This window comes from Chaetomium tenue (assembly GCF_020726465.1).
Source record: "Chaetomium tenue strain MPI-SDFR-AT-0079 chromosome Unknown F5144scaffold_8, whole genome shotgun sequence".
Taxonomy (NCBI): domain Eukaryota; kingdom Fungi; phylum Ascomycota; class Sordariomycetes; order Sordariales; family Chaetomiaceae; genus Chaetomium; species Chaetomium tenue.
This window is the reverse complement of record NW_027117336.1, coordinates 181,366-202,225: the sequence shown is the minus strand read 5'-3', so window position 1 is coordinate 202,225 and position 20,860 is coordinate 181,366. Positions and strand designations below refer to the sequence as shown.

The following is a 20,860-nucleotide window of genomic DNA, read 5'->3' as shown; positions in this document are numbered from 1 at the left end:
ACCGAAGGAATTTTACACTCTAATGTTGCTTCGGTTTTGCTCCCACAGAGAGGCGGTGAGATACCATGCCCACTCACCCACCTCATCGCCTTCGGATGGATTGATCTCGCAATGGGCGAAGTGAAAGTTGAAAGTGCAACAAGAAGATCAGGTGGACCGTGGGAAACCGTCCCGAACTTGGGCCAGTTTGCTTATCGATTACGGGAGCTCCCGCAGTCTGTGCTTTCCAATCGAGGGGCAGCAGGGTAAACCCCGGTCGTTCCTGCCCCGTTGCTCAGGGAACCCAAACAAATCAACAATGCGACAGGGTAATCGCAGGCAATTGGCCCGCAGGGCGCCAACGCAGGGCTCAAATCAAGTCAAATCGTGCGGGCACCCCCATCCCTTCTCCCCTCTTCGATAGTCTTAACAAGGCCTCAATATACCCACTTGCAGGAGCATGCCAGCATTGCTTTGACCTGAACCTCACATTGTTTTTTTTTGCGCTGTCCTTTGGGAGTCTGGAACTCGAGGTGAAGCGAGACTGACTGCCTGCCTGCTTTTTTTGCGACTTTGAACCTGAGAGATACCCCCATCGCAGCACGCAGCATCGCAGCATCATCGCATTCCAGCGATCCCCTCGTCTCATTTCGCCCTACCTTTCCTAAGGTACTTTGCGCATCATCACGCATAAACACACGCCACCACAAATAACCACCACCACCACCACCACCACCTTTTCCGCCACAATGCCGCCCATAGAGAGGGATGCCCCTCGTGACCAGGATAGGCCCATGAAACATCAACATTCCGGGTCTATTGACCACCGCGCCTTGGTTCCCATGTAAGCTTCCCAGTTCTCCTCCTCTGGTCCTCCACTCTCGCAAGCCGCGATGACCATGTCATGTCGCTTCTCTGGCGCACGCTAATGAAGAACAGGTGGGACAGCTCTGATCCCGAGCGGGCACCCCCTCCGCTCCCGCTCAACCCACAGTCGCCCAGCGTCTCCCGCGCCGGCACCTCGAGTGCCATCCAGTCGGCGCATGCCGCTATGGCCGAGAAGGCCCGTGAGAGCGCCGCCTTGGTGCCGCATGTGCCCAAGCGGGTCGACGCATCTCCAGAACGGTCCGCTTTGCGGCCATCTTCCCATCGTCGCATGCAGTCGCTCCAGCCTCCTTCGGTCAAGGACATGGGTTTTATGCTGGAGAGTGGCGGCCGTGAGTCGCCCCAATCGGCACCAAGGTCGCCCGAGAAGATGGAGAGGCCAAGCACGCCCCAAAGGAGGGACACCCGGGACCCCTTCGTGGAGCAACGGGACGACAGGCAAGACCGGTCGGCCACTAGTACTCCAACGCCGGGTCCTAGTCTGACCCCCATCATCCGCCCGGTTGTCCGGCGACCCCATCACAGCATTCTCGGCGAGAACACCCCTCCCCAGTCTGCCACCATGCTTGCTCTGCAAAATATGACCACGCAAAGCAACAACACCACGCCCGTACATAAAGAGCCCGAGATCCCCCTGGCGAATATCACAAATGGCGCCAAGCCCATGGTCAAGCCCCCAGCACCAGGGCAGCTCGACTCACTGTCCAGCCAGATCCTCAGCCTTACTGATATCGCCACCACTCTCCAAAAAGAGATGTCGCTGCTGAGCAGACGTAGCAGGGACAATGCCACAGACCTGCTCAGTTTGAAGGAAGCCACCAATGCGCGAGACGAGGACATCCGCAAAAGCCTTCGTGAACTGATCACGGACGCCAAGACACGGCCCTCCACCACCCGAGACCCTTATGGAGGGCCTCTGCTTTTGGAAGGGAGACACCCGCCCTCGTCTCCGACCCTGTCAAAGTCGGCGCGGCCGTTTTCGCTCCCGCGAATACCTTCTCCCAACAGCTTTGCCGCCTCTTTTGACAGAGAGTCCCTCCTCAGCACCCCCTCCCTCGTCTCCGACGCGCCACCGCCGTCGTCCGCCACGGTTGCCCTGCTCGAGAAGATCATGCGAGAAATGGGCACCAAGGATGGTCAGGATGCGCTCCTTAACCGCCTCACCGAGCTTGCCGAGAGACTGTCCGGTATGGCTACGGCCGGGAAGGTCGAGGAACTCGCTCGGCTCGTCAAGTCCAACCAGCAACAAGCCGTCATCCCAGCTGCCGGTGGAGGCCGGGGGGGTGGCAGCGACGGCGGTGGCCGAGACAGGAACTGGAGTTTTGACGACGATGATGGCATGTCACGCCGGGGAGCTCTCGACTTCCTACACGCCGCGGCTTCTGCTTCGCAAGGTTCACGCATGCTTCCAGGTCAGGAAGGCCGCAATGCCCGAGGCGCCGACGTTCTCAACGACGATCTCATGCAAGCCATCCGAAGCGTTAAGGACAGCGTCGCCCAAGGCGGCGGCCTCACGGCTGAGACTAAGGCGCTTGTGAGGGAGCTCCGTGGCGAGGTCCTCGGCATGGGGCGCGAGATTGGCCGCCGATTGGATGAGGTCGCCGAAAAGAACGTGGGCAGCTCAGAGGCCTTCACCAAGGCCGAGATGACCAAGGTCGTCGAGGAGGGGCTGTCTGAGATGAGCCAGCAGATGAACAACCTTCTCCGTGAACATCGCCACCAGTCGGTCGCTACCGTCGGCTCCCGCGAGTCCTCGATTGACTACAAGGAGATCTACAACAGTGTGCGAGCCGCTCTGAAGGACACGCAAGCATCCAAACCTCGTACGCCTGAGCTCCGGAGAGAAGACGTCGTCCAAGCAGTCAAGGACGCCTGGGAGAAGTACAAGCCCGAGATCGAGATCCAGCAGATTGGCTTGGAACGGGACGAGGTCCTTGCCTGTCTGCAAGAGGGCCTTCGCGCATATGCTCCCCGGGACGACCGCCCCCCTGGCGCCACCCGGGACGAAGTATTCCAAGCCGTTATGGACGGCCTCAAGCACTACGTCCCTCCCAAGGTCGAAACCCCGGCGACGCTGTCGAGGGACGAGATTCTCGAGGCCGTTAGGGAGTGCCTGGAAGAGTTCGAGTTCCCCGTCGCCCCCGGCATGGGTACCGATATTACTCGAGAGGATATGCTAGATGCCGTTAAGGAAGGCCTCCACACTTTCGACTTCCCTACACCCCAGGCCGCCCCCCCTCCATCCGATCTCACCAGAGATGATGTTCTCGACGCCGTTACCGAGGGCCTGCAGTCCTTTGATTTTTCCGTCATCCAATCCAATGCCTTGGTGCCTCAGTCAGTATCCAAGGGAGACGTGTCGGATGCAGTGAAGTCAGGGCTCAAGTCTCTCGACCTCTCTTCCGATATCTTGGATGCCGTCAAGGAGGGCTTCGACACATCTGACCTTTCGGACAACGTTCTGAAAGCCGTGATGCAAGGCCTCCAGAAATTTGATTTCTCCGCTACCATCCCCCGGCCTGACCTCTCGAGGGTCGATGTAGCAGACGCCGTCAAGGAAGGGATCGAGGGTCTTGACTTCAGCAACAGCGTTACACTTGCTGTCAAGCAGGCGCTGCAGGGCTTTGACTTCTCGTCCGCTCATTCGTCTGCGCTGGTACCCCGCGGAGACGTCACCCGCGGAGACGTCCCCCGTGCGGATGTCCCCGAGGAAAACGTGAAGGATGCTGTCAAGGAGGGCCTCAAGTCCCTCGACATCAGCAAGGATGTCACTGACGCGGTCAAGAAGGCGTTGGAAGGCTTTGACTTTTCCACCTTTTCTTCCGCTCTTGTGGCCCGCCCTGAGCTATCCCATGCTGATGTCGTTGGCGCCGTCAAAGAGGGCCTTGGCACCACTAATCTCTCTCAAGATGTTGCGGATTCAGTGAAGCAGGTTCTGGAAGGCTTCGATTTCCCCACCTCTTCTTCAGGCCCGGACCTGTCTCGTGTTGATGTGGTTGATGTTGTCAAGGAGGGCCTCGAGTCGCTGGAACTCTCTGCTGACATCGGGGCCCTCCTGAAGAAGGAGCTCGAAGCATTCGACTTTTCCTCGGTACAATCCAACGCTCTGGTCTCCCCAGGGGGGAACAACGATGAAGTCATGCAACGTCTTCATGAGATCAAGGAGCTCTTGCAGACCGAGATCAAGGCCGCATCTGAGGAGGCCAAGGAGAACATTGCCGCCAACGCTCTGGGCACGGAGCAAGTCCTTGACGCAACCAAAGATGGGTTCGAAAAGCTGCGTCAGGAGATCGAAGAATATGTCGACCGTGCGAAGGGCGAGTCCGATTCCCAGGAGGTTATGGATCAGCTTCTCAGCACCCTCGACGGTTTCCGCAAAGAACTGGCCGAACTCGTCACACGGTCTTCGGATAGCTCTCGGGCGATGCTGAAGGAAGAAGTCGATACCCTTCGCGACATAGTCAACTCGTCAATGGTGCCTGCCATCCCTCAGCCAGGTAACAACAAAGAGGTTATCGAGGCTCTCCATGACGGCCTCCATAGCCTTCGGTCGGAGATCAGCACGCGACCAATTGCCGGTCTCAACGAAATCTTGGATGCGTTGCAAGAAGGTCTGGGCGATATCCGCACTAGCCTAAACAACCTTCGTGACAAGCCAGCAGATCTGACAGCCAATGACGAAATCCTCGAGGCACTCAAAGAGGGTTTGGACAGCGTGCGGACTGACATCGACACCCTTCGTGAGGAAACCAAGAACGACCGGGCCTTGGCTACCATCGGGGATGACTCCAAGGCCGTGGTGTCTACCGAGCAGACGCTGAAGCACGACGACATCAAGAACCTCGAGATGCTGATCACTCAGCTTGGCATCAAGGTCGAAGCTATGGAGTCGGCTCCAAAACCCACCGTCTCCTCTATTTCAAAGGAAGACCTGGCTGGGATGGAGAAGACCCTTCAAGATGTTGCCGAGTCGGTTGCCGGAATGCCAAACCGGGAGCCACTCGGGGGTCTAGAAGAGAGTATCCGCAAGATCCAAGAGACTGTGAATGACTTGGCAACCAAGGAAACAGCAGCGCCTCCGCCTGTTCGGGCCAGCACTGACGCAGCCTCGAGGGAGGACGTTGAGGCGATTGAGACGATTCTTCGGAACACGAAATCCCGCCTCGACGACCTCATGGACGGAGAGCAGGCTGTCCGCAAGGATCACATCGACACGTTGGAGACCCTGATTCTCGAGGCGCGCGAGAGCGTCAACGGCCTGTCCACGCAGTTCGATACCATTTCGCGCAAGGAACACATCGACGCCTTGGAGACCCTCATTGACGACACTCGCCAGAGCCTGGGCGGCCTGGCCACGCAGATGGATAGCCTGTCTCGCAAGGAGGATGTGGCCATGGTTGAGTCACTTGTCAACCAGATCGTTGCTGCCTTTGACGACATGAAGGAACGCCACGAGAAGGCACTCGAGGATCCCGAGAAGATCACTAAGACGGATGTCGAAGCGGTTGAGGCAGTGTGCCTTGATACCAAGTCGCTCATTGAGCATATCCAGAAGGTCGACCTTGTCAACCTCCCGTCCAAGGAGGACCTCGAGGCTCTGGAAATCCGTCTGGGCGATTTCAAGGAACGGTTTGATGTGCACGCCGAAGCCAACATCAAGGGGTTCGAGGACCGTCAAGCCGAGATCGTTGGTGTGAGCGTGAACGTCACCGAGGTGAAGACCGTTCTGGAAGAGTTCCAGGCCCTTATGAGGGCCAAGCTTGAGGACGGCGCTCGCGGCATCGACTCGATTCATACCATCCTCGATACCTTGACAGACAGCATTCGCAAGAACGAAAACATCAGCGAGGATGTCAAGGAGGTGCTCGATACCATAAAGCTTGAATTCGAGGACGCCAAGACGGGCCTTATCGGTGTCAAGATCGAACTGGACGAGAAGCTGCAGACCAACGCCGACGTACTACTGTCCAAGTTCGACGAACGCATGTCTGAGCTGATGACCAAGTACGAGGAGCTCCAGCTCATCCAGGATGAGCGGGCCACAAAGGCCGAAGAAAAGGACCTCGAGATGGAGGCTGCTGTCAGCGGCACGAAGGCCATTGCTGAGGAGCTCAAGTCGCTAGTTGACACCCTCGGCACGGCCGTCACCGATTCCATGGAGAAGATGGAGGAGGCCTCGAAAACTGTCTTTGAGCGCGTCGAGGATCTTGTCACCAAGTCGGACGAGAACCACACCGAGGACAAGGCCGAGCATCAGCTTACCCGGGAGCAAGTCCAGGAAGCCATCGGCAAAATGGAGGGTCTCCAGGGCCAAGTGTCTGAGTACCAACCCAAGATTCTCGAGAGCGTTCAGGAGGTCATGCTGGTTCTGGCCCAGCATTACGAGCACCTCAGGACATCTACCTTGGCAATCCAAGAGCGGGTCGAGCACCCATTGCTCCCTCCACCTCCTGAGAAGTACGATGACACCGCAGTGATCGAGAAGCTGGACACCCTTGTTGGCCATACTCAGGTGGCCGACAAGGCATTCGAGCAACTCGAGACTCTTAATCAGGTCCATGCCCAGGTCAAGGCGACGGCAGCGGAACTCGCCGTTTTCCTGGCCGCCCAGACCCAGCGGATTGCGGACGACCACGAGGATCGCGAGAAGGCACTGCAGGAAGCCACTATCGCCCTTGAACGGCGTCGCGAGGAGAAGGAACAGGTCGATGCCCTCATTGCTAGCCTCAGGGAAGAGGAAACTCGCTTGAAGGAGTCGATCACCGTCACCCTCCCGGAGGAGCACAACAAGATCAATGAGCAGTTCCTTGCGAATATGATGGCGGAGGAGTCCCGGATCAAGGAGGCTACTACCACTCTAATTGAGGAACAGGCGCACTTGAAAGAGACCTTCCTTACTACCCTCAAGGAGGAGCAGGCTCGTTTGATGGAGACAAATGTCGCCTTGAAGGAGGAGCAAGATCAAATGAAGGAGGCTTTCCTCAACAACCTGAAGGAAGAGCAGGCCCGCATAATGGAGACGAATGTCGCCTTGAAGGAGGAGCAGGAGAAGTTGAAAGAAACCTTCCTCAGCAACCTCCGCGACGAGGAATCTCGGCTCAAGGAGATGAACGATGCTCTACGCGAAGAACAGCAAGGTCTCAAAGACACGTTCATCGCCAACCTCCGCGAAGAAGAGTCGCTTCTGAAGGAGGTGAATGCCGGCCTCCGGGAGGAACAGGAGCACATGAAGGAAGCCTTCCTATCCAACTTCAAGGCGGAGGAGCAGCGGCTCCGCGAAGCTAACGAGGCCCTGAGGAAAGAGCAAGAACAAATCAAGGTTACCCTTAAGGAGGAGCAAGAGCGCTTCAAGATCGAGCTGCTCGCCAACCTGATGGAGGAGGAGGCCCGCCTCAAGGACGCGAACGCTTCTCTCCGCGAAGAGCAGGAACAACTCCGCGCCGAATTCCTTGCCACGCTCAAGGAGGACGAATCGCGGATGAAGGATAGCCTTCTCTCTCTACGCTCTGAACAAGAAAACCTCAGCCGCCAAAAGACTCGTCTCACCGCTGACCTCTCCTCCCTCGATACAGCCCTCCGTCTCCGCCGCGAGGAACTCCACGACATGGAGGCCCGCGCAGAGAGCCTCGAGCGCCGCATCCTTGAAGGCGTCATGGACCATTCCCGGGTCCTACTCATGGCCAAGACCAACCGGGCCGCCGCCAACAGCAGTCGTGACTCGATGAGCCGCAAGCGCGTGTCGTCTTCTCAGAGGTCGGCCGACCCCGCGCCGGCGGCCACCGAAGCTGGCACCACCAAGCCGCGGAGCGCCATTAACCTGGCCATGCGCAGTAAGGCCAGCACCCCCAACGGAACTCCCTCGTCTGCCTCCAACCGTCGGATCCTCTCCCTCAGCCAGATCACCAACAACGTACCTTCCGGCGGCATGAAGCGTAGCCAGAGCGTTAGGACCGCTGGCGGGGCTGCGGCGTCCAGGGGGCTGCGAAAGACCAGCTGGACATCGTCTGCTGCTGCTGCTCCCGCATCAAAGGGGTATGGCGATCTCGGCGCCGGACTTGCGGAGGATAAGGAGAATACGGGGATGGGGATGGATTTGGAAGAGGGGGATGAGGACGCATACAACGAGCACCACCGCGAGAGGGAGGTGTCGCAGCCGGTCCCGCCCGTCAACATCGTCATTTCGGAACCGACCAACACGGAGCCTGAGATTGTCGATGTCGATGTCGATGTGACGCCTTCAACGGAGTATGATGAGGAGGAACCTCTCGGGGAGGATCTTGCCGATGAGGAGGACCGGTTCAGTGACCTCGGCGACGATGTGGATGTTGACAGGGAGGAGGAGGAGGAGGAGGATGCGAGAAGTCTCAGGCGGTCGAGCCACGGTACGACCGTGATCACCCCTGCGGACGAGCATGAGCTTCATGACGGCTGGTCTGAGAATGAGGCTGGTCAGGGGAATGGGGATGATATTGATGATGCGGCGAGCGACTGGACGGAGAGTGTGGTCGGTAGGGAAAGCGATGTTGGTATGGAGAGGGAAGCAAGTGTGCCTGTTGCGGCGGCGAGTTGATGATTGATGGACTGGGATAGGGAATGGGGTGGGATGGTTGGATGACACATGGCGGAAATGACGAGGGGTGTTGGGGACGGGGCGGTATTCTCTCTTTTGTTTTGATTCCTTATGTTATTTATGATCATGGGGCCTTGTTGTTTGAGTATAGTTTGCGGCAGGGCGTCGTGGGTTGCTTTGGCAGGCCATGCTGGTGGCGGGTGGTAATTTTTGTTTTGTATGGATAACTCAGATGATGAACATGAAAGTTGACTTTGGCTACGCATTTCGTTCGTACATTGCAATCAGTGACACATATGATACATGTTTTAAGCTTTTAAGAGCCGCAGACCATCAATCATCCTAACGATGCCGTGGCCCGATCTTCTCCCTCTCCTCCATCCACGGCCTCAACACCTCGGGGATCGTCACGGTCTTTTCAGCCTCGTTCCACCCATTTTCCAAAATGGCGGCCAGCACCCGCGGCACCGCCATCGCCGTGCCGTTCACCGTGAACGGATACACCAACTTCCCACTCGCCAGCTTGACGCGGGTGGCCAGGCGGCGGGTCTGGTAGTCGGTGCAGATGCTCGCGCTCGTCACCTCGCCCCAGCCGTCGTTGCGGTCGCGGCGCGAGGGGAAAAACGCCTCAATGTCGCACTTGCGCGTGGCTGACGCGCCCAGGTCGGCGGTCGGCATCTCCAGCACGCGGCAGTGCAGGCCCAGCGACCCGAGCAGCTCCGTCTGCAGGTCGACCATCTCGTCCAGCAGCTCCTGTGCCACGGCCTCGTCGGGCGCCGCCCACGCGAACAGCTCCACCTTGGTGAACTCGTGCACGCGGTACAGGCCCTTGGTCTCGGACCCGCGCGCGCCGGCCTCGGCCCGGTAGCACCGCGACGCCGCCACGCGCTTGGCCGGCAGCTCGCGCTCGTCCAGCACCGTGTCGGCCTTCATCCCCGCCAGCGGGATCTCGGCCGTGCCCGCCAGGCTGAGCTCGGGCTTCCCCCGCGCGGCGTCCTCGGCCGACTGCGCGATGGCGTAGATCTGCGTCTCGCCGTGCGCGTCCCGCGGCTGGAACCCGCACGCGCCCGCGATGTGCGAGTACACCATGCTGGGCGGGCTGACCTGCCGCCAGCCGGCGCGCGTCGCCGCCGTGAGCGCGTAGTTGACAAGCGCCTGCTCCAGCTGCGCGGCTTCGTCGATGAGGTGGTACCAGCCCCACCCGGAGGTGGCCGCCGCGCCCGCGAAGTCGAGGATGCCGAGCTCCGCGCCGATGTGCACGTGGGAGCGCCACACGCGGTCGGACGGCGCCGGGCCGGGCTCCGGGTGGTCGTTGATGTAGCTCAGCACGGTGGGCTCGTGGCCGCGCGGGGTGGCGTCGCTGGTGAGGTTGGGGATGGCGAGCGCGAGGCGCTGCATCTCGGCGGCGAGGGTGGACTCGGCTTCTTCGATGGCGCTCAGGTCGGTCTTGACCTTGCGGGCTTCTTCGAGGAGCTGCTCGCGGGACAGCGAGCGGAACCCGGCGGCATCTTGGTCGGCGTCGTCGCGGGTCGTTCCCGGGTCGGCGAGTTGGCGGCGCAGGAGGTTGCGGCGCTCGCGCAGGCTGCGGCCCTCCTGCTGCTTAGCATGCCATTGGGAAAAGAGGTCGTTGATTTGGGCGGGGTAGGCGGCGGCGGCGTGGTAGTTGCGGTCGCGGCAGTTTTGGGCGTAGAGCTCGGGGTTTTGGCGGATGTGTTTGAGGTCGGGCGCGGGCTTGGGGCCTGTCGTCGTTTGTCGGGCGGTGGGCGGCTGCTGGTGTTCTGAAACGTCTTGCAGGAGGGTTCGCGTGTTATGGAAGAGAGCTCGTGGTATTGTTCGCGGCGGGGTTAGGTGGGAATGCGGTAGGACGGTAGGGCGTCTAAGGGGGGCTTGGCTGAGACATCGTAACCAATTCAATGACCCCCTGGCGCCAACAGAGGGCGGCCTCATTTCGTGCAGTTGTCTTGGATATGCGGGCTGGTGGTGACCTTGACCAAAGAGGTCAAAAAGTCATGATCGAAATTGTGGTTTATCTTCGATTTGGTGATGGTGGGTCACACCCAGAGCTCCAGTGTCGCCAAGCCCAAGATTTGCGGGAGCTAGGACCACAATAGGCTTGGCAAAGTCCACGATGTGTCTGGGGAAAGGGAATTGCTGTGTCGCCGACCTATTTTCCTTCTTCTCTTCTTTTTTTTAAATTTTTTTTTTTATCCTCGCAAGCAATACTTTCCTGGTTGGTACTAGATTGGAATTTTCATTTCATACCGGCTCATTCGCCTGGCCCGGCCCGTCGCCAAGTCGGCTCATCCAGTATCCAGCATGCCGGCACTAAGTTAACCTGTCGAGACCGTCGATGAGACCTCCCGCGCTTCCCCAGAGCCAGATGACTGTCTCCGTATTTGGTTGTGACTGAGGCAGCGAGACCTTCATACTTTTGTCATCCCCGACCACCCCATGTGGATGGGATATGCAACAGTAAGCTGCACGAAAGGCAATTACACTAACGAGGTAATCAGTTCGTGAGGAGTGTGACCAGTTGGTTTCAAGGACTTTTGTTGTGATCATTACTCCTTACCATCCTCAGATGACCTTTTCAGTTGGCCATGTTTGTGCTACTACAGGAGCTAGAGCTGTGCACGCTGTGATATCTGGGAGCCAGCCAACTCTTTGCTCCTTGGGGCACAGCACCACTTGTTGTGATTGGGTCCTCATGATTCCTGTGGCGGGGATCGTGCGAAGGCGATCGTGAGGGGTTCTCAGCGATTGTACGCAGATCCCATCCAAGTTGAAAAGACCGACACAGCCATGACGTGCTGCATGCTTCTCAATCCCCACAGAGGGCGGTCGCGCAGATCAGTTGGAGTCGTGTCGTGATTCCCATGGATATGGATGGACACATGCAAACCGCCGGCTATGGAAGACAGGCTCACAGGATGCAACGCCGCACCAACTAACATTAGTCCCGGATATCGGATGAACCGAGCTTATGGCAAAAATTCGCAGGACGGTTTTGCGATCGATACCGTAATTCTTCCCTAATTCCAAGGCGATTGCTGGAGTCCTGAACCCTTGTCTCGCCAAGTTCTCGTTACGAGATCTCACAGAACAGTTGCTAGCAAACGGATCGGTACTGTGTTCTGGCCTTCCATGCCATCCTCACTTTTTTTTTTTTGATAGCTCCACTGCAAGCATTCGCAGCAAAGCGTGTGGACCCTGCGAGGTGCATTGCCCAATCGGCCGGGCTTAAAAGTGACCCGCTTACAAGGGGTTGTTAAATGTGAAACAGGGAAATGCAGTTTGGGCGGTTTTCGCTCCTCTAACCCTCGCCCGCCCTGATCCTGCGCCTTGAGGGCTCCAGGGGGTGGCTCTTGGGGCTGTTGACTTTACTGGCTCAGCTGGTGCCTTGGTGTTTCGTGAGAGCGCCTCCCGGGAGCGGCACGCGGGAAGGGTCCAATTGGCAGGTACGACAGGACCACTTTCCCCTTTCCCCGGGCTTTGGAGTGGCTTGGCCGAGGAGGGAAATTTCAAGGCCCATGTGGATGTTGGACCCGACCTCCGACGCGATCCAACAAAATGTTCGAGAAGTCATCGAGGAAGAACTCTTCTTGCGCTCTGCATTCTGCACCCCACCCTCTTTGTCACCATCCCCTCTCGTTTCTGGATGTGACATCTTAGGCCCCTCTTTCAGTCAGTTCCTTACAACCCTCGTTTATCAGTCCACCTTTTCCTCGTTGTTCCCGGGTTGATACCATCAGCGGAGGACTTGGTTTGATCCTCGTTTGCTGGCGCCTTCAAGACAAGGAAGGGCCCTTTTTCCTCTTTTCGCGCTTTGTTCATTTTAGTTGGGTGCCCTGGCTGCACTTGCGAGTCAACGTTCGTCCCAACTCGTTCATCGCCTTGAGAACCTCGAAACTTGAACTTGTTCAAATCTGAGACTCGCCTCGGTTCCACGGGAAAAGTCACGCCGACGGCCATTCCAGGTGCCCGGGCCACGAGACCACTAGCCACGGCCACATTCTTCGACCCATCCCTTGAACTTTGCGTCTAAGACAACAATACTGAGCTGTGCTCCCTCGGGACTTAACCAATGTCGTTAAGGTCACCGAGGTCGCCCCATAACAAGGGCTTCCTCCCCATCTCGGGCGAGTCGACCGCGACCGAGATGCAGGATATTCCCCTGCGCACCATCAAGTCCAATGCGAGCTCAACCGGCTCCCGGAGAGTCAACACCGAGCGCATGGATGAGAAACATGCCCTCTTCGACAAGGCCGTTGGTGGCCCAGCGGGCAGGAGGCGCATCCAGAACGACCTGCAGCGCTCCGGCTCTGGCCTATCTGAGGGTACCTCGCTGAATGCCATGGGCCGCTTCTACACGAAGATCATCGGCTTCTCCGCCCTCATGCGGTACCTCGTCTACGTCGTCCCTGTCGCCATTCTACTCGCCGTCCCCATTATTGTTCTCCCGCTTACAGGAGACAAGGACCGCGTCAAACTGGGCAGCGCAGAGCGTCACAGCCTGTTCTTGCTGTTTCTCTGGATTGAGATATCATGGCTCACCCTTTGGGCAGGGAAGCTGGTCGCCCACGTCCTGCCGTTCGTCTTCATGTTTCTGAGCGGCGTCGTCAGTTCCGGCACGAGAAAGTACGCCACCGTGATACGCGCCCTCGAAATCCCACTCTCACTCTTCTTCTGGGGCCTCGCCTCCTGGCTTTCCTTCAAATTCATGTGGGATGGTGCCAACAGACAGTGGTCGGACGTTATTGTGCGCATTTTGCTGTCGCTCTTTATCTCGTCGGCGGTCCTTCTAGGCGAGAAGTTCCTGGTGCAGCTCATCAGCATCAGTTACCACCAACGATCTTTTGCGAACCGCATCCAGGATTCCAAGCGCGACATCTTCCTCCTAGGTCTCATGTATGAGGCCTCTCGGACCCTCTTCCCCATGTACTGCCCCGAGTTTGAAGAAGAGGACATCATCATCGCCGATAGTATCGAGATCATGCTTGCCCGCGGCAAGAGCGGCGGCAAGCAGGGACCCGCCGCAATGAGGATCGTTGGCGATGTCGGCCGTTTGGGTGACAAAATTACGTCTGTGTTCGGCAACATCGCTTCTGAAATCACGGGAAAGCAAGTTTTCAACCCTAATTCCGCCCACTCGGTCGTGGTCGAAGCGCTTGAGAAAGTCCGCAGTTCTGAGGCTATGGCTCGTCGCCTCTGGATGTCGTTTGTCGTCGAGGGTCAAGAGGCGCTTTCGCTAGACGACATTATCGAGGTCATGGGTCCCGCCCACCGCGAAGAAGCCACAGAATGTTTCAACGCCATCGATGCCGACCAGAATGGCGATATCAGCCTGGACGAGATGATCCGCAAGGTCGTCGAGATCGGAAAGGAGCGGAAGGCCATCGGACACAGCATGAAGGATATCGGTCAGGCGCTCGCGGTTTTCGATAAGGTCCTTCTCTTCGTCGTTCTGATCGCCGTTATTATTATTTTCTGTACGTTTTCTCCTCCTTCGAACCACACTCACCCGCTAACAAACCCCAGTGGCCGTCTTCCAGAGCAGCTTCATTGCCACCCTTACTACGGCTGGTACCACGCTTCTCTCGCTGTCCTTCGTCTTCGCCGTCACTACGCAAGAGTTTTTGGGTTCCTGCATCTTCCTTTTTGTCAAGCACCCATACGATGTCGGGGACCGTGTAGATATCACTGGCCCTGAGAAGGAGCAGTTGATCGTCGAGAAGATCTCTCTCCTCTACACCGTCTTTACTCGTATCGACAAGATGCAAGTCGTCCAGGTAGGTTCCCGCTAATGCCCTCCTTCTCATTATCGGCAGCTAACCAGTCAGGTCCCCAACATTGTGTTGAACAATGCGTGGGTTGAGAACGTGACACGGAGCAAGGCCATGAAGGAAGTCATTGACGTCAATGTCGCCTTTGACACGTCGTTTGAGGATATCGAGCTGCTGCGCGTCGAGCTAGAGCAGTTTGTGCGGTCGCCGGACAACAGCCGCGACTTTCAACCAGATATCGCCATTGGTGTCGGCGGCGTCGGCGATTGCGACAAGCTCACTCTCAAGATCGCCATCAAGCACAAGTCCAACTGGCACAACGACGCCGTTCGAGCCACGCGCCGCTCCAAATTCCTGTGTGCTCTTACTCTGGCTCTCAGGCGCGTGCCCATCAACGGCCCGGGAGGTGGCGGCGATGCTCTCGGCGGGCCCGCCAACCCATCATACAGCGTCGCCGTCACGGATACCTTCGCTGCTGAGGCCCGTACCAAGTCTGAGCAAGATAAGGCGGCTAAGAAGCTGGCGAACCAGACTGCTGAGGAGACTGCTAACGCTGACTCGACCGAGCAACGGGCAGCCGATAACATTAACACATCTAACCCCGTGGTTGAAGCGCTCGACGACTGGGGTTATGACAACACCCTCGCCAGCCGTGAGCCCTCGGCCGACCGTCTCCGCCACGGGGATTCCGCTGCTGCGGCCGCCGTATCACGCTCTGACACCGTCGGCGGCGTGAGCACCCGTGAATCCCAGCGCGGGCGCCGCAGAGCTGGCGAGACGGCCCCTCCGCATTCTCTGGGCGACGACCCGAGCATGCCGGCTGTCCATCTGACACGCACGTCCACGTCGACCCGCCCAGACAACCACTCGTTCGACGTGGAGAGGCAGGCAGGCATTCCGCCCCCGGCGGGGTCGCCGTACAACACCTGGTCGGCGTACAACGCGCAGGCGCCTAGCCCGGTGGCCAGTGACACTGGTGTACCTCACCCACAGGGCGTATACGGGGGTCCTCCCCCACCGTCCAGCGGGACGCATCTGGCTGTCCAGCAACCGGGAGCGCACCCCCAAGGCGCGTCCGGGAGGCCACTGGTTGGCGCGAGGCATAGAGGATCGAGCGTCAGCCAACCACAGCAAGGCGGCCCTGCCCAAGGGCAGCCTGGGCCTTCGGGGCCCTCGGGTAGGATTTAGGAGGCAACATCTATCAAAAAGGAGATGGGGAAGCCATTTAGGGCCAAAGGCGGATTCTATTAATGAAGGAAACGTAGAATGGGAACATCAGAACTGAATTTGATACGCGGTTTGGGGTGATCATTTGGGTGCCAATCACCAACTAATGGCGTTGGATGCTTAGAGGTTTTGTGAATTTGTTACAGATTTCAAGGAGACGGTCCGTTTTGTCAGGACAGAAGAGATTTTGGGGGGGTTGGGGACAAGCATTGCGGTCATATTGCGTTGCATCTGCATATCGCATGGCCAGCAGGCAGGCCTTGTTTTTGTGTATAGACATGACTTCTAGAAAGCCAACTTGAGATTTTCAACCGATCGAACTGCTTCCATCTCTTACTATTCGATCACTATCACAGAAAGCCACCTGCCGATCCACTGCTCAGCAAACATGCTCCACAGCGGGCACGCCGCTCTCAGGCTCGCCGAGCTCGGTCTTCAACACACGGCCAAACACCTCGAGCAGCACCTCGAAGCAGGCCCTGCTCACGGCAGGGTCGTAGCGGCCCTTGCTCAGCTCGTCGCGGATGAAGGCGTGCTGCGCCCACGCGAACTCGTGGAAGCTGGTCGTGACGCCGGCCTCGCGCATCTTGAGCCGGATCAGGTCGCGCCCGGCGTCCGGCACGTGCGTGTCCTTGCCCCCGAAGATCAGCGATACCTCGCCCCGGATCCGCCCCAGCTGGTCCAGCGTGTGCTGGCTGTCCGCCGAGGGCGCCGTCGGCGACGAGTTGGCGGACGTGTATGGGCCGAGTGTCCGTGTGTGGATGTCGGTGGGGAAGTAGCAGACTGAGGCGGTTATGCGGGGGTCGAGCTGGATGGAAAGAAGGGGGGGTTAGAGAGCTGATCTGCTTGGGGTGGAGGGAGGTGGAAGGTAGGGGGTAGGGGGTGAAAGGAAGGGGAGGCATACACTTGCGCGCAGGGCCAGGTGTCCGCCTAGACACATGCCTGTTGCGCCGATACGGCCAGTGCAGGTGGGCAGTGAGAGGAGGTGGTCGACTGATCGGGTTGAGTCTTCGTCGTAGGAGTTGAGGGTCTAAATGCATTGGTTAGTTGAAGGGTTACGGAACGGCAAGGCTTGAGGCTTGCCTACCTTAGTTATCTTCCACTCGTTCCCCTTGTCGGTTCCCGGCACGTCGTATGCCAGAGGCTCGGGGCCGGTAAAGTCATGGTAGCTACTGGGGGCGGCCACGATGTAGCCCTGGCCGGCAATCTGTCTTGCAAATCGAGCGACCGGGCCAGTGACTACCTCACAAACCCATCACACATAATAAGTTGCTGGTCGCTGACCGGAGAGAATGCCATCTCACCCTGGTAGATCTCGCTGAAAAGTACAACTCCGGGGAAGCGGCTAGCAGACGGGGCTTGTAAGCTACCCAACAAATAAAACACAGTTTTGAATGGCGTCACTCACGCGTTGGGATAACCGGGGATGGTAGGATGGAACAGGAAGATTCCTGGCAGTCGGTTGCGTTAATTTGATACTGCCAAATTTAATAATACTAAGAGCCAAACTGAGGCCGTACTCACTCATCGAACCCTCCTTGCCATCGGCGAGTGTTTCCACATCAACAAAGCTCTCCTTAATTAACATGATGGGCAACAGCTAGTTGTTTGGCAGCTCTGCTTATTTGTGAAAATTACAACCATGTAAAGGTAGACCTGAAAGTCCTGAAATGCGTGACAGGGACTCTAGCTCCAACGCAACGGACTTTTTGGTAGCTGTTGTTGCCGCCCCTGAAAATAGCTCCCGTCTGTTTGCATTACTGAGCAATGCCCCGCTCCTGGCATCTGGAGGGGAAGCTGCTTGATTGCGGGGCAGCCAAGCATTATCTTATCGCCTCATGACTTCATCATCGAAGGGCGGTGGCGGGGAACTTTGAAATGACGCTACGGAGGTGCCCAGGGAAAGAGCAAATTGCAATTTCGAACCCATTGGAAACACGGATGGAATGTCAGTTTGGCAGCTTAACAAAAGAAAGAAAGAAGTCATGTCTGGCCGATTGGGCATTTCCAAGGGAGGGAGGCTTGGTGGACAAAGAGCTTTCGCGATGGCAGTGCTTCAGGCACCCAGACCGCAACCTGGAACGCTCAGCCAAGACCCTGCAAGATCGTAAGTGGGGTCCGCGGGGTACTTCGGGGTACATGTCTACACCCTCAAAGGCTGAAATTTTATGCAGCAGTGCCACCAAAGGGGGTGTTTGCGGCTGCCGCGCCTCAACCAGTCTCAGACGCGCAGTTCGTGATAGTTGTCGAGAATGGCTCTCAAATGGTTGAAAGCGAGATGGTCGGTAAGCAGGTAGGGTGGTAGGAGGTGTGTGGATATAACAAATCTAGCCAGCTTTGCCCGTCAATCATCAATCGTGATACTCCTCGGCTCGGGCTCTGAGTTACTGCCTGACCAAAGCTGAGCTGCCCGGCCCATCAATGCTTTCCACTCCTCTGAGGCTGCGGGAATCGACTGCTGCCAGGGACGTGCCTCACCTCGTACATAGATCTAATACCCCAGTTAGGAAACATGCAAGCTGCAAGCAAAATATCTCTATGTAATTGCTGCAGGCGCAATACCGGTGGTCGATGCCAGGCTTGCTAGGGAATCACAAAGGCACGCAAGGCTACTGCTGGAGACCGGTAGAACATTCCAGTGCTGCGTGGAGGGGTCCAGAGGCGGCGCAAGGTTGCCAGGCCAATCGAGAAGTAGCTGGCGGTACCTTTGGTTGGTGGGGTTGAAGAAACCCACCGAAGCCCGTGGAAACAGCAACCAAGTTCAAGCTGCGCTTAAATTCTGAAAGCTCTTCTGCCCCTCCTTCCACTCCCGCACTCCCCATCCCACCAACTCTTCTTGCAACCCATTTACGAATTCCCACCACACTCACGGGAATCTTCAACGAACGCTATCTCACTTTACACTTCTAATTTCCATTTGATTGTCGATCGAGCACACAGACAAGATGGCTCCCGCCGTCGGTATCGACTTGGGCACGACCTACTCGTGTGTGGGTGTGTTCCGTGAGGATCGGTAAGTTTAACCCCCATAACTGTTGAAGACAGGGCCACTCGCGATCAGCATGTCTCGCAGCTTGGTGGGCCATTCTTTAGATTGGTTGGTCAACCAACCGATCTGATGATTTGGCTCCCAGGTAATCGAGCTTGCCCCTCGACCTGGTCTTGGCTTCTGTCGGCGAGAACATCAAACAGTATGCTAACCAACTTTCCACAGTTGCGAAATCATTGCCAATGACCAGGGTAACCGCACCACCCCGTCGTTCGTGGCCTTCACGGACACCGAGCGTCTCATTGGAGATGCCGCCAAGAACCAGGTCGCCATGAACCCTCACAACACAGTCTTCGACGCCAAGCGCCTCATCGGCCGCAAGTTCGCCGATGCTGAGGTTCAGGCCGATATGAAGCACTTCCCCTTCAAGATCATCGACCGTGCTGGCAAGCCCATCATCGAAGTCGAGTTCAAGGGCGAGCAGAAGACCTTCACCCCGGAGGAGATTTCTTCCATGGTCCTGACCAAGATGCGCGAGACTGCTGAGTCTTACCTCGGTGGCACCGTCAACAACGCTGTTGTCACTGTCCCCGCCTACTTCAACGACTCGCAGCGTCAAGCCACCAAGGACGCCGGTCTCATTGCCGGTCTCAACGTCCTGCGTATCATCAACGAGCCCACTGCGGCTGCCATTGCTTATGGTCTCGACAAGAAGGTGGAGGGCGAGCGCAACGTCCTCATCTTCGATCTTGGTGGTGGTACTTTCGATGTGTCCCTCCTGACCATTGAGGAGGGTATCTTCGAGGTCAAGTCGACTGCCGGTGACACCCACTTGGGTGGCGAGGACTTCGACAACCGTCTTGTCAACCACTTCGTTATGGAGTTCAAGCGCAAGTTCAAGAAGGATCTCTCCACCAACGCCCGTGCGCTCCGCCGCCTGCGCACTGCTTGCGAGCGTGCCAAGCGCACTCTTTCGTCGTCGGCTCAGACTTCGATCGAGATCGACTCTCTCTTCGAGGGCATCGATTTCTACACCTCGATTACCCGTGCTCGCTTTGAGGAGCTGTGCCAGGATCTTTTCCGCTCGACCCTCCAGCCCGTTGACCGCGTCCTGACCGACGCTAAGATCGATAAGGCCCAGGTCCACGAGATCGTCCTCGTCGGTGGTTCTACTCGTATCCCCCGTATCCAGAAGCTTATTAGCGATTACTTCAACGGCAAGGAACCCAACAAGTCGATCAACCCCGACGAGGCCGTTGCCTACGGTGCTGCCGTCCAGGCCGCTATTCTGTCCGGCGATACTTCGTCCAAGTCGACTAACGAGATCCTCCTGCTCGACGTTGCCCCTCTCTCGCTCGGTATCGAGACCGCCGGTGGCATGATGACCAAGCTCATCCCCCGCAATACCACCATCCCCACCAAGAAGTCCGAGGTTTTCTCGACCTTCTCTGACAACCAGCCCGGTGTACTTATCCAGGTCTACGAGGGTGAGCGCCAGCGCACCAAGGACAACAACTTGCTCGGCAAGTTCGAGCTTACTGGTATTCCCCCCGCTCCTCGTGGCGTACCTCAGATCGAGGTTACCTTCGACCTGGATGCCAACGGTATTATGAACGTTTCCGCTCTCGAGAAGGGTACTGGTAAGACGAACCAGATTGTCATTACCAATGACAAGGGTCGTCTGTCCAAGGAGGATATCGAGCGTATGCTTGCGGAGGCCGAGAAGTTTAAGGAGGAGGATGAGGCTGAGGCTAGCCGCGTCTCTGCCAAGAATGGCCTCGAGTCGTATGCTTACTCTCTTCGCAACACCCTCAGCGACCCCAAGGTCGATGAGAAGCTCGATGCCGCTGATAAGGAGACCCTCCGCGCCGAGATCGACAAGATCGTCACCTGGCTCGACGAGAGCCAGCAGGCCACCCGCGAGGAGTACGAGGAGCACCAGAAGGAGCTTGAGGGTGTCGCCAACCCCATCATGATGAAGTTCTACGGTGCTGGCGGTGCTCCTGGTGGCATGCCTGGCGGTATGCCCGGCGGCATGCCCGGCGGTGCCCCTGGTGGCTTCCCCGGTGGTGCTCCCGGCGGTGCCGGCCATGACAACGATGGCCCCACCGTTGAGGAGGTCGACTAAATAGGTGGTTGACGACATTTGGGCCGGCGTTTCTGCTTTTCTATGCGTTAGTAGATTGGATCCGCGTCAAAAACGCGGATATGGGGTATGGGGTAACACCTAGATCTGGTTTCTCTTTGATGATCATGATACAAGGGAAAAGTCAGGTGGGAGGCTGCATGGACTGTACTTTAGTTACGATTCCCGTTTCCTTGCAATGAACAAAGGAAATTCATACTTAAAACAATTCGTTCCTGTGATGTGCCTGTGTCATGGTGGGGGTCTTCGCTCCTTGTAGGCTGAGTCGCCTTGGTCATTGA

General features: G+C 57.6%; 5 protein-coding genes across 5 annotated transcripts; 3 read left to right on the top strand and 2 right to left on the bottom strand.

Moving 5' to 3' along the window:
• Positions 1–401: 401 nt before the first annotated feature.
• Positions 402–8,605, top strand: F5144DRAFT_399924 (uncharacterized protein). Its single transcript, XM_066784808.1, has 3 exons — positions 402–823; positions 919–6,829; positions 7,091–8,605. Exons 1-3 carry the CDS (start codon positions 729–731, stop codon positions 8,432–8,434), a joined length of 7,350 nt encoding a protein of 2,449 aa, XP_066638230.1. The 5' UTR covers positions 402–728; the 3' UTR covers positions 8,435–8,605.
• Positions 8,606–8,702: 97 nt separating this feature from the next.
• On the bottom strand, positions 8,703–10,553 carry F5144DRAFT_587207 (uncharacterized protein). Its single transcript, XM_066789827.1, has one exon. The coding sequence runs from the start codon at positions 10,379–10,381 to the stop codon at positions 8,777–8,779; it is 1,605 nt and encodes a 534-aa protein (XP_066638229.1). The 5' UTR covers positions 10,382–10,553; the 3' UTR covers positions 8,703–8,776.
• Positions 10,554–12,310: 1,757 nt separating this feature from the next.
• Positions 12,311–15,631, top strand: F5144DRAFT_399704 (Mechanosensitive ion channel-domain-containing protein). Its single transcript, XM_066784807.1, has 3 exons — positions 12,311–13,923; positions 13,973–14,223; positions 14,275–15,631. The coding sequence occupies exons 1-3, from the start codon at positions 12,519–12,521 to the stop codon at positions 15,403–15,405; spliced, it is 2,787 nt and encodes a 928-aa protein (XP_066638228.1). The 5' UTR covers positions 12,311–12,518; the 3' UTR covers positions 15,406–15,631.
• On the bottom strand, positions 15,615–17,177 carry F5144DRAFT_399640 (Alpha/Beta hydrolase protein). Its single transcript, XM_066784806.1, has 6 exons — positions 16,969–17,177; positions 16,853–16,895; positions 16,749–16,789; positions 16,532–16,683; positions 16,349–16,474; positions 15,615–16,252 (listed from the first exon to the last, which is right to left on the bottom strand). The coding sequence occupies exons 1-6, from the start codon at positions 17,030–17,032 to the stop codon at positions 15,824–15,826; spliced, it is 855 nt and encodes a 284-aa protein (XP_066638227.1). The 5' UTR covers positions 17,033–17,177; the 3' UTR covers positions 15,615–15,823.
• A 1,047-nt stretch (positions 17,178–18,224) lies between these two features.
• On the top strand, positions 18,225–20,784 carry F5144DRAFT_587202 (heat shock 70 kDa protein). The gene is made up of 2 exons (XM_066789826.1): positions 18,225–18,457; positions 18,659–20,784. The coding sequence occupies exons 1-2, from the start codon at positions 18,390–18,392 to the stop codon at positions 20,559–20,561; spliced, it is 1,971 nt and encodes a 656-aa protein (XP_066638226.1). The 5' UTR covers positions 18,225–18,389; the 3' UTR covers positions 20,562–20,784.
• The last annotated feature ends 76 nt before the right edge of the window (positions 20,785–20,860 follow it).